General features: G+C 39.5%; 1 protein-coding gene across 5 annotated transcripts in view; it reads left to right on the forward strand.

Annotated features, from left to right (window-relative positions):
* The window catches only part of Abhd18 (abhydrolase domain containing 18), a 49680-nt gene that overhangs the window by 20974 nt on the left and 15879 nt on the right, over positions 1-12827 (forward strand). The window contains exons 1-4 of one of the 5 annotated variants that reach the window (XM_039102873.2): positions 9700-9887; positions 10061-10139; positions 10244-10441; positions 12641-12658. Coding sequence is in view for 1 of the 5 variants with exons in the window: in NM_001025039.2 (NP_001020210.2) it covers positions 10061-10139; positions 10244-10328; positions 12631-12658 (192 nt within the window). In the remaining 4 variants the exon portion in view is untranslated. Of the gene's footprint in view, positions 1-9699; positions 9928-10060; positions 10140-10243; positions 10442-12630; positions 12659-12827 lie in introns of those variants that run through there. The other 4 variants (XM_039102874.2, XM_063282363.1, XM_063282362.1 and 1 more) reach the window with 4 other exon arrangements.

Below are 12827 nucleotides of genomic sequence, written 5' to 3' on the forward strand. Positions count from 1 at the left end.
CTTATTAACTTTCTACTCATTGTAGCAAGGTGAAAAGTAATAGTGTGAGCGTTCTCCTAGCCTATAGAAAATACAGGAACTAGTGCTCTTCATGAAACACAGTGGGAATATGACAATGATTCTGCCAATCATCTCCCTGCATATCCGCTGCATGGGGCTATGCTGTTGGAGTTGGTTTGCTGGAAGGATACAGACAGTAATGAAGTGCTGTTGAAGGGAAACTGTTACTAGAGGGAAGGAGTACGATGAGTCACATCTATTTATCTGTGAGGGAAATCTTTTATAAAAGCATGTAGAATGCCTCACCAAAGCCACATGCTGCTACTTCAACACCCTCTACCTTTGAATCTCTTAAGCCCCCTCCATCTGACTCAGGAAATCAGTGCAATAACAGACTTAAAGCTTGACTTTCCAAAGGACCATGCAGAATCAGAAAGAGTTTTAAGGCAAAGGAAAAAAATACTACTTATTTCACTCGACAGAAGGTAGAGCTTCCCTGCTAAGGTTTCCTGTTAGCTTCCAAAACAGCACTGGGTCCATACGTGGCAGTGACTCATGCCTTTAGTACTAAGGAGGAAAGGCCAGCCTGGTCTAGATAGTAACTTCTAGGCTAGCCAAGGTTACACAGAAGGACCCTGTTTCAAAAACAAACAACAATCAAGAAATCAGCGGTGTTTGCCTTTGAAATGTACAGTTTGAAATTCAAAAGTACTCCTTTTAGCTTTTCAACTAGTCGGTAAGAAAAGCAGTGACCCATGGGCAGCATTGTTAAAGTCAAGCTAATCACTGAGATTTAAAGGCAATATTTACAGGTTACTGGCATAAAGTGTCTTGCTCTTATCTTAACTCTGTGTGTGTGTGTGTGTGTGTGTGTGTGTGTGGGTGTGTGTGTGTGTGTGTTAATTATAATGGCATTCGCAGAGAGGATGTGGGAAAACAGACATGAGTACAAGGGTACAAGACAAGGAAGTTAAATGGCAGAGACAGCCATTGTGCCACTGAGTCTGGAATCCAATAATTTTGGAAAGCTGAGTCAGGAAGATCAGGAACTCAAGTCTAGCCTGAGTTACACGTATTAACCGACCACACTTTTTTTTTAATTTTCTAATTTTTTTAATTTTTTTTAATTGCTACTGGCCTTCCTTTGCCTATCTCTCTTCACACACTTCTGAAACTTAGAATATGGGAAGTTACTGTGTCTATATTCCATTATATAACTGCAAAAGGCCAGATGACTTAGGATGTAAGAGCTCAGAACTGGGAATCCCAGCTACACTATTGCTGGATTTCAGACCTTACACAAGTCTGTATGTCAGTTTCCTCATCTGTAAAGTAAGAAAATAATGGTGCATACTAACTGCAATGGTGGGAAAACAGTTTCTCCTGATGTATACAGAGCAGTATGCCCAGCACCTCTTTGGGCACAGGACACCTGTGTGTACCTGATACATGGACAGGCAAGCAGGCACATGTACATATACACTACAGTAATAACTTTTTTTTTTTTTTTTTTTTTTGGTTCTTTTTTTTCGGAGCTGGGGACCGAACCCAGGGCCTTGCGCTTCCTAGGTAAGCGCTCTACCACTGAGCTAAATCCCCAGCCCCATAACTTTTTAAAAGAAGAAATAAAATACAACATATCCAATTAGCTGGACATGGTAATATACGCCTGTAGTTCCAACATTGTATGTATAGTTTGTTTTTGTTTCTGTGTTGACTTAAGGTCTCTCCCTATGTAGCCCTTAGCTGGCGTGAAGCTTACTCTGTGGACCAGGCTAGCTTTGAACTTGTCATCCTCCTGTCTCTTAAGAACAAGGATTACAAGCCTGCACTACTGCACTGATTTCAATCCCAAAACTCAGGAATCTGAGGAAGGAGGATGACAAGCTCCAGTCCAACCTAGGCTACGTCGTGAGACCAGATTTTAAACAAGCAAACAAATAAATGGGATGAAGCATAAACCGAAATACATTTTAAATTCAAAAGAGTAGAACAAATAAAAGAGTGTTCTGTCCTATTTTTCTAGGGCTTTTTAAAAAAATGTTTGTGTGTGGATGTGCATACATGTGGGGTAAAATGACAACTTGAAGAACTTGGTTCTCTCTACAATGTGGGAGGCAGAGCTCAAGTGCACCCATCTGAATGGCAACAAGCACTCCAAACTGCTGAGGCTGCCTCACCAAACTTCTACGACATTATAATTTTTCAACATAATTCCTCCTGTGTGTGTGGGGTGTGTGTGTGTGTGTGTGTGTGTGTGTGTGTGTGTGTGTGTGTGTGTGTGCTGATGAGGGGTTATATATGCGGATCCACATGTGCTTGGTGGCTAGGCCAACTTCCCATGTTGTTCTGCAGGAATTATCCACCTTTTTTCTTGAAAGAGGGTTTCAAGGGAACTTACATATTAGACCAGATTAGCTGGACAGTAGCCAGTTCTTCCCCAGCATTGAGATCACAGGTGAATACCACACCTGCCTTTTTTTTTTTTTTTTTGATAGTTTCACCTGTCGCAGGCTGGCCTCCAACCTGCTTTGTAGCTGAGGATTACTTTGGATTTCTAATCCTCCTGCCTCTTAACTCCTGAGTGCTGGGATTACAGAAATGTACTAAGGCAAGTTTTATGTTTTGCTGGGGATTGAACCTAGGGCCTTTTGTAAGTCTCCACCAGCTGAGCTACACACATCTCAGATCTCTACATGGGTAAGTTTTATAAAGGACATTTAACTGGGGCTGGCTTACAGGTTCAGAGGTTCAATCCATTATCATCAAGGTGGGGACATGGCAGCATCCAGGCAGGCATGATGCAGGAGGAGCTGAGAGTTCTACATCTTCACTGGAAGGAAGCCAGGAACAGACTGAGCACCCTGAGGCAGCTAGGAGGAGGTTCTCCAAGCCCATCCCAACAGTGACACACTTCCTCCAACAAGGCCACACCTTCTAATAGAGCCCCTCCCTGGGCCAAGCATATACAAACCATCACACCGGTGCTTAGCTTAGCTTTTGTACTTTCTTAACTGGATCTGCAGCCTCACTGTTCATTTTCTATAGAGAAGAGTCATTTAGTTTTGTCTGACATAACACCGTGTCACATTCAATCAATCCATGTCCAAAATAAGCAAAAAGTTTGGCATGCCTGCAGTTTATTTGTAGTTTCCTCTCCATCTGTGGTATCATTGGTAATTTCCCTTTTTAATTTTTTTTAATTCTTTCACAGTTTCATTCATAAACATAGTATCCTTTGCAACATCCTATTCCCAGTATTCTCATTCCCTACCCCATCCCACCAAATCCCTAATCTTTCTAAGTCTTCCTCCTGCTTTCATGTTTTTTCCTCCTAACAGAAATTAGGTTTATAATATTGTGGCTTTTGGACACATAGTTACAAATTGAATGTCAAAGTTCTAAGTGTTTACTTCAGGATAGTTAAAGTGTAGGCCACTGAGATAGCTGAGTGGATAGAGACACTTTGATAAGACTGACAGAGTTCAATTTGATAGGACTCCTGTGGTGGAAGAAAAGAACTCCCACAAGTTGTTCTCTGACCTTCGACCTGCACCAGGGCACACCCACCCCACACATACATATACATAAACATATACATATGTATACATACACACACATACAAATAAATGTTAGTAAGTGTAAATCCGTGTGCCCATCCTTTTAGGAGAAAGAGAGCTTAATTATGATGCTTTTTTTAAAAATTTATTTTTTTTTTTTAAACTTGAGTATTTCTTATTTACATTTCGAGTGTTATTCCCTTTCCCGGTTTCCGGGCCAACATCCCCCTAATCCCTCCCCCTCCATTTCTTTATGGGTGTTCCCCTCCCCACCCTCCCCCCATTGCCGCCCTCCCCCCAACAATCACGTTCAGTCTTAGCAGGACCAAGGGCTTCCCCTTAGACTGGTGATCTTACTAGGATATTCAATGCTACCTATGAGGTCAGAGTCCAGGGTCAGTCCATGTATATAGTCTTTGGGTAGTGGCTTAGTCCCTGAACGCTCTGGTTGCTTGGCATTGTTGTTCATAAGGGGTCTCAAGCCCCTTCAAGCTCTTCCATTTCTTTCTCTGATTTCTTCAACGGGGGTCCTGTTCTCAGTTCAGTGGTTTGCTGCTGGCATTCGCCTCTGTATTTGCTGTATTCTGGCTGTGTCTCTCAGGAGAGATCTACATGCGGTTCCTGTCTGCCTGCACTTCTTTGCTTCATCCATCTTGTCTAATTGGGTGGCTGTATATGTATGGGCCACATGTGGGGCAGGCTCTGAATGGGTGTTCCTTCTGTCTCTGTTTTAATCTTTGCCTCTCTATTCCCTGCCAAGGGTATTCTTGTTCCCCTTTTAAAGAAGGAGTGAAGCATTCACATTTTGATCATCCGTCTTGAGTTTCATGTGTTCTAGGCATCTAGGGAAATTCAAGCATTTGGGCTAATAGCCACTTATCAATGAGTGCATACCATGTGTGTTTCTCTGTGATTGGGTTACCTCACTCAGGATGATATTTTCCAGTTCCAACCATTTGCCTACGAATTTCATAAAGTCATTGTTTTTGATAGCTGAGTAATATACCATTGTGTAGATGTACCATATTTTCTGTATCCATTCCTCTGTTGAAGGGCATCTGGGTTCTTTCCAGCTTCTGGCTATTATAAATAAGGCTGCGATGAACATAGTGGAGCACGTGTCTTTTTTATATGTTGGGGCATCTTTTGGGTATATGCCCAAGAGAGGTATAGCTGGATCCTCAGGCAGTTCAATGTCCAATTTTCTGAGGAACCTCCAGACTGATTTCCAGAATGGTTGTACCAGTCTGCAATCCCACCAACAATGGAGGAGTGTTCCTCTTTCTCCACATCCTCCCCAGCATCTGCTGTCACCTGAGTTTTTGATCTTAGCCATTCTCACTGGTGTGAGGTGAAATCTCAGGGTTGTTTTGATTTGCATTTCCCTTATGACTAAAGATGTTGAACATTTCTTTAGGTGTTTCTCAGCCATTCGGCATTCCTCAGCTGTGAATTCTTTGTTTAGCTCTGAACCCCATTTTTTTTTTCGGAGCTGGGGACCGAACCCAGGGCCTTGAGCTCTCTAGGCAAGCGCTCTACCACTGAGCTAAATCCCCAACCCCCTGAACCCCATTTTTCAATAGGGTTATTTGTCTCCCTGCGGTCTAACTTCTTGAGTTCTTTGTATATTTTGGATATAAGGCCTCTATCTGTTGTAGGATTGGTAAAGATCTTTTCCCAATCTGTTGGTTGCCATTTTGTCCTAACCACAGTGTCCTTTGCCTTACAGAAGCTTTGCAGTTTTATGAAATCCCATTTGTCGATTCTTGATCTTAGAGCATAAGCCATTGGTGTTTTGTTCAGGAAATTTTTTCCAGTGCCCATGTGTTCGAGATGCTGCCCTAGTTTTTCTTCTATTAGTTTGAGTGTATCTGGTTTGATGTGGACTTCATTGATCCACTTGGACTTAAGCTTTGTACAGGGTGATAAGCATGGATCGAGCTGCATTCTTCTACATGTTGACCTCCAGTTGAACCAGCACCATTTGCTGAAAATGCTGTCTTTTTTCCATTGGATGGTTTTGGCTCCTTTGTCAAAAATCAAGTGCCCATAGGTGTGTGGGTTCATTTCTGGGTCTTCAATTCTGTTCCATTTGTCTATCTGTCTGTCTCTGTACCAATACCATGCAGTTTTTATCACTATTGCTCTGTAATACTGCTTGAGTTCAGGATAGTGATTCCCCCTGAAGTCCTTTTATTGTTGAGGATAGTTTTAGGTATCCTGGGTTTTTTGTTATTCCAGATGAATTTGCAAATTGTTCTGTCTAACTCTTTGAAGAATTGGATTGGTATTTTGATGGGGATTGCATTGAATCTGTAGATCGCTTTTGGTAAAATGGCCAATTTTACTATATTAATCCTGCCAATCCATGAGCATGGGAGATCTTTCCATCTTCTGAGGTCTTCTTCAATTTCTTTCTTCAGAGTCTTGAAGTTCTTATTGTACAGATCTTTTACTTGCTTGGTTAAAGTCACACCGAGGTACTTTATATTATTTGGGTCTATTATGAAGGGTGTCGTTTCCCTAATTTCTTTCTCGGCTTGTTTCTTTTTTGTGTAGAGGAAGGCTACTGATTTATTTGAGTTAATTTTATACCCAGCCACTTTGCTGAAGTTGTCTATCAGCTTTAGTAGTTCTCTGGTGGAACTTTTGGCATCACTTAAATATACTATCATATCATCTGCAAATAGTGATATTTTGGCTTCTTCTTTTCCAATCTGTATCCCCTTGACCTCCTTTTGTTGTCTGATTGCTCTGGCTAGAACTTCAAGAACTATATTGAATAAGTAGGGAGAGAGTGGGCAGCCTTGTCTAGTCCCTGATTTTAGTGGGATTGCTTCAAGTTTCTCTCCATTTAGTTTAATGTTAGCAACTGGTTTGCTGTATATGGCTTTTACTATGTTCAGGTATGGGCCTTGAATTCCAATTCTTTCCAGGACTTTTATCATGAAGGGGTGTTGAATTTTGTCAAATGCTTTCTCAGCATCTAATGAAATGATCATGTGGTTTTGTTCTTTCAGTTTGTTTATATAATGTATCACGTTGATGGTTTTCCGTATATTAAACCATCCCTGCATGCCTGGGATGAAGCCTACTTGATCATGGTAGATGATTGTTTTGATGTGCTCTTGGATTTGGTTTGCCAGAATTTTATTGAGTATTTTTGCGTCGATATTCATAAGGGAAATTGGTCTGAAGTTCTCTTTCTTTGTTGTGTCTTTGTGTGGTTTAGGTATAAGAGTAATTGTGGCTTCGTAGAAGGAATTCGGGAGTGATCCATCTGTTTCAATTTTGTGGAATAGTTTGGATAGTATTGGCATGAGGTCTTCTATGAAGGTCTGATAGAATTCTGCACTAAACCCGTCTGGACCTGGGCTCTTTTTGGTTGGGAGACCTTTAATGACTGCTTCTATTTCCTTAGGAGTTATGGGTTTGTTTAACTGGTTTATCTGTTCCCGATTTAACTTCGGTACCTGGTATCTGTCTAGGAAATTGTCCATTTCCTGAAGATTTTCAAATTTTGTTGAATATAGGTTTTTATAGTAAGATCTGATGATTTTTTGAACTTCCTCTGAATCTGTAGTTATGTCTCCCTTTTCATTTCTGATTTTGTTAATTTGGACACACTCTCTGTGTCCTCTCGTTAGTCTGGCTAAGGGTTTATCTATCTTGTTGATTTTCTCAAAGAACCAACTTTTGGTTCTGTTGATTTTTTCTATGGTCCTCTTTGTTTCTACTTGGTTGATTTCAGCTCTGAGTTTGATTATTTCCTGCCTTCTACTCCTCCTGGGTGTATTTGCTTCTTTTTGTTCTAGAGCTTTTAGGTGTGCTGTCAAGCTGCTGACATATGCTCTTTCCTGTTTCTTTCTGCAGGCACTCAGCGCTATGAGTTTTCCTCTTAGCACAGCTTTCATTGTGTCCCATAAGTTTGGGCATGTTGTACCTTCATTTTCATTAAATTCTAAAAAGTCTTTAATTTCTTTCTTTATTTCTTCCTTGACCAGGTTATCCTTGAGTAGAGCATTGTTCAGCTTCCACGTATATGTGGGCATTCTTCCCTTATTGTTATTGAAGACCAGTTTTAGGCCGTGGTGGTCTGATAGCACGCATGGGATTATTTCTATCTTTCTGTACCTGTTGAGGCCCATTTTTTGACCAATTATATGGTCAATTTTGGAGAAAGTACCATGAGGTGCTGAGAAGAATGTATATCCTTTTGCTTTAGGATAGAATGTTCTATAAATATCTGTTAAGTCCATTTGGCTCATGACTTCTTGTAGTCTGTCTATGTCTCTGTTCCATTTCTGTTTCCATGATCTGTCCATTGATGAGAGTGGGGTGTTGAAATCTCCTACTATTATTGTGTGAGGAGCAATGTGTGTTTTGAGCTTTAGTAAGGTTTCTTTTATGTATGCAGGTGCCCTGGTATTTGGGGCATAGATATTTAGGATTGAGAGTTCATCTTGGTGGATTTTTCCTTTGATGAATATGAAGTGTCCTTCCTTATCTTTTTTGATGACTTTTAGTTGAAAATTGTTTTTATTTGATATTAGAATGGCTACTCCAGCTTGCTTCTTCTGATCATTTGCTTGGAAAGTTGTTTTCCAGCCTTTCACTCTGAGGTAGTGTCTGTCTTTGTCTCTGAGGTGTGTTTCCTGTGGGCAGCAGAATGCAGGGTCCTCGTTGCATGTCCAGTTTGTTAATCTATGTCTTTTTATTGGGAGTTGAGTCCATTGATGTTGAGAGATATTAAGGAATAGTGATTATTGTTTCCTGTTACATTCATATTTGGATGTGAGGCTATGTTTGTGTGCTTTTCTTCTCTTTGTTTTGTTGCCAAGATGATTAGTTTCTTGCTTCTTCTAGGGTATAACTTGCCTCCTTATTTTGGGCTTTACCATTTATTATCCTTTGTAGTGCTGGATTTGTAGAAAGATATTGTGTAAATTTGGTTTTGTCATGGAATATCTTGGTTTCTCCATCTATGTTAATTGAGAGTTTTGCAGGATACAGTAACCTGGGCTGGCAGTTGTGTTCTCTTAGGGTCTGTATGACAGCTGTCCAGGATCTTCTGGCTTTCATAGTCTCTGGGGAGAAGTCTGGTGTGATTCTGATAGGTCTGCCTTTATATGTTACTTGACCTTTTTCCCTTACTGCTTTTAATATTCTTTCTTTATTTTGTGCATTTGGTGTTTTGACTATTATGTGTCGGGAGGTGTTTCTTTTCTGGTCCAATCTATTTGGAGTTCTGTAGGCTTCCTGTATGCCTATGGGTATCTCTTTCTTTAGGTTAGGGAAGTTTTCTTCTATGATTTTGTTGAAGATATTTACTGGTCCTTTGAGCTGGGGGTCTTCACTCTCTTCTATACCTATTATCCTTAGGTTTGATCTCCTCATTGAGTCCTAGATTTCCTGTATGTTTTGGACCAGTAGCTTTTTCCCCTTTACATTATCTTTGACAGTTGAGTCGATGATTTCTATGGAATCTTCTGCTCCTGAGATTCTCTCTTCTATCTCTTGTATTCTGTTGGTAAAGCTTGTATCTATGGCTCCTTGTCTCTTCTTTTGGTTTTTTATATCCAGGGTTGTTTCCATGTGTTCTTTCTTGATTGCCTCTATTTCCATTTTTAATTCCTTCAACTGTTTGATTGTGTTTTCCTGGAATTCTTTCACGGATTTTTGTGATTCTTCTCTGTAGGCTTCTACTTGTTTATTTATGTTTTCCTGTGTTTCTCTAAGGGAGTTCTTCACGTCTTTCTTGAAGTCCTCCAGCATCTTGATCAAAAGTGATTTTAAATGTAGATCTTGCTTTTCTGGTGTGTTTGGTTATTCAGTGTTTGCTTTGGTGGGAGAATTGGGCTCCGATGATACCATGTAGTCTTGGTTTCTTTTGCTTGGATTCCTGCATTTGCCTCTTGCCATCAGATTATCTCTAGTTAGTGTTACTTTGTTCTTCTATTTCTGACAGTGGCTAGACTGTCCTATAAGCCTGTGTGTCAGGGGTGCTGTAGACCTGTTTTCCTGTTTTCTTTCAGCCAGTTATGGGAACAGAGTGTTCTGCTGTCGGGCGTGTAGTTTTTCCTATCTACAGGTCTTCAGCTGTTCCTGTGGGCCTGTGTCCTGAATTCACTAGGCAGGTCACTTGGAAAAGGAAGGTTTGTCTTACCTGTGGTCCCGAGGCTCAAGTTTGCTCGTGGGGTGTTGCTTATGAGCTCACCACTGTGGCAGCAACCAGGAAGATCTGCCAATTATGATGCTTTTTAACTTGAGAGTTTAGAACTGGGCATGATGAGTCACACCTATAATCCCAGCACTCAGGATGTTAAGGTAGGAAGGCCACAAGTTTGAGGCCACCCTGACTTACATAGTAAGTTCCAGGCCCACCTGAGTTATATAATGGCAAGACCTTCTCCATGAATTAATTAAACATAAATAATTAAAAACATATACTTGGATATATGTGTGTGTAGTTTATGGCTATTTTTTTTTTAATCTCATAGGTTCCAGTTTATCGTCCCTAAAGAATGGAACAGCAGATACAGACCTGTGTGCATTCATCTGGCTGGAACAGGAGACCATGTAAGGCTTGTGACTTCATAGGATTTCAAACCTAGAAAACTCTTAGCACTTCTCCTCCGCATGTGCCTGTCATATTGTTAATGTGTCATCTCTTCTTTCCATAGCATTATTGGAGGCGCAGAACGCTCATGGCTCGTCCCATGATTAAGGAGGCCAGAATGGCTTCATTGTTGCTAGAAAACCCTTATTATATCCTTTTGTGATACTTAAAACATTTCTTTCTCTCTTTGTTTATATATTTACTCTTCAAAAGAAGAACATCCGGTGCTCTCAGCCAATGAGCCATCTCTCCAGCTCCCATGGTAACTAACTTTTCAAAACTAGTTAAATCCAGTTATCAGTTCAGAAAATTATTAAAAAGCAAGAATGAAAAAGAAGAAAAGATTATTTATACCTCTTAAAAAGAAATGTAATAGAAAGTAGAGTTCAAGGCCAGCTTTGGATGCATAGTAAGTTTGAGGCTAATCTAAGCTACAAGAAATCCTGGCTCAAAAGAAAAGAAAAAAGAAAAGAAAAGAAAAGAAAAACAGAATAAAGGCCAGGTCCAGTGGTGCATGCCTCATGAGGTTCTCTGTGAATTTGAGGCATAGCGATTTCCAAGACAACCACAGCTACTGTGTCTCAAAAAAGAAGAAAAAGAAGAAGTAAAAAGTGTGCCATACATGGTGGTAAATTCCTGTAACCCCAGGTACTCAGAAGGTTGAAGCAGAAAAGTTGCAAGTTGGAGCCAGCTTTAGCTGTATAATGAGACTAACATAAATAATTTAATCCTATTTATAATAATGATAAAATGTACTTCTAGTTCTTAAGGTTCTTATGTTGGAGTTTTAATAAGTCAAACATTTGCTATTAAAGAAATTTTCATTTTTGAAATGCATTTACAGTAAAGGTGGAGGTTTAGAACAATGCTTAATTTTCAAGATGATGTCAGGTTATTCGAAGAAAAAAAGAAACCGATGAACATGTCTGCTATTAAGAGAAATGTGCAGTTCAACAATTACCAGTGTTTCTTAAATAATAAACACAATATTAGGAAAGCTACAGTGAAAGAGAAACTTACTACAAATGACTAAAAAGTCAGTTCAGCTCAACATCTTAAAACTTCTCATACCTGCCTGGGGAAATAGAGCACTCTGTAAATACCTGCATTCACAATCTGAGAGCCAGGTTTCAGACCTCCAGAACCCCCCATGAAAGAGCCTAACCCCAGTAGTACTAGGAAGGCAGAGACATATGGGTGAGTTGCTTTGGTGACAGGGATTTACCCAGGACCTTCTGTATTTGCTCTACCACTGAGACAACATGGCTAATGCCCTGTTTTTACATCATAAATACTTTCATACATGATTCTAAACTTTTAAAAAATGGTGAATATTTTATACCGAGTATTTAATATCCTGTATAACCTAAGAAATTATTCCCACGTATGAGTGAGAAAACAGATATAAGAAGGTAAGTGGTATGAGGTCACACACATACTCATACAGAGCCATCTCAGATCTGGGCAAAGAAGTGGCCTAGTGGTAGAGTGGCCAGCATGTGCGATGTCCCAGATTCAATCCCCTCCGCCATACAGGAGAAAATAAGGGAAAGGTAAACTCGCAGATCCCTTGACAGTCGTTTTTCTTCAGTCTGGCAAATTTATAAGAATATAGTACAAAACAAAACAAAAACACAGAAATATGCTCATGTAGCTCTACTTATATAAGGCATTAGAAATAAATGTGCACCATACAGAAACGACCGAGTAGCCTGGCTCATGACACTGGCGGGTACAGTCGCTTGTACTGTATCGCTTCTGTACTCGTGACCTCAGACCTGCCACTTGTATCTGTTTTCTCACTTACTAGTGGGAATGATTTCTTAAGTTATACAGAATATTACTCAGTACAAAATAGTAACCATTTTTAAGTTTAAATAAAAATTTAGAGTCATGTATGAAAGAACTTATGCTATAAGAACAGGGCATTAGCCATGTTGTCTCACTGGTGGAGCAAATGCAGAAGGTCCTGGGTAAATCCCTGTCACCAAAGCAAGATAGAAGCAAACACAAACATTGGAATGGAAAAAGAAAAACTAAAAACCCAAAAACACCCATACTGGATAATTTTAAAAATGTTAGTATCCATGTCTGTATAGAAAGTAGTTTTGAATGCTTTTCTAGATTTCTTAGATTTCTAAAATAAATATATAAATTATATTTTATATCTAAATTGAAAATTATACAATCTTGTAAGTATACTGAGTATATTAATTTATACATTTCAAATAAGTGAATCATTTGGTTTATGATTATATCTAAATAAAGCTATGTAAACTTTAAAAAACAGTTAAGTTGAAAAAATATGAGGACTCGTAAGGAGCTTTTGAAGTAACTAGGAAGTAGTCACTTGGGTATTGTATTCAAAATTAACTGTTTTGCTTAAATAATATGTTCTGAGATGAGTATATTTAATTATTTTAAAACTTTCTCTTTGACCCATCTTCTTAAATGGCTGCAGGAAGCCCAAGGACCAAGTGTAAGTATATATCACCTTCTTTGTCTTTATTTGCAGTCTTTAGGACAAATGTCTTCAGTTAACCATTTCCTTAGTTGACTTGTAAAACTTAGTAAATATATAGACTTAGCTCTTTTTGTTTCTTTGTTTTTCCAAGACAGGGTTTCTCTGTGTAGTCTCCCAGCTGTCC

This window comes from Rattus norvegicus, chromosome 2 (genome assembly GCF_036323735.1).
Source record: "Rattus norvegicus strain BN/NHsdMcwi chromosome 2, GRCr8, whole genome shotgun sequence".
NCBI lineage: Eukaryota > Metazoa > Chordata > Mammalia > Rodentia > Muridae > Rattus > Rattus norvegicus.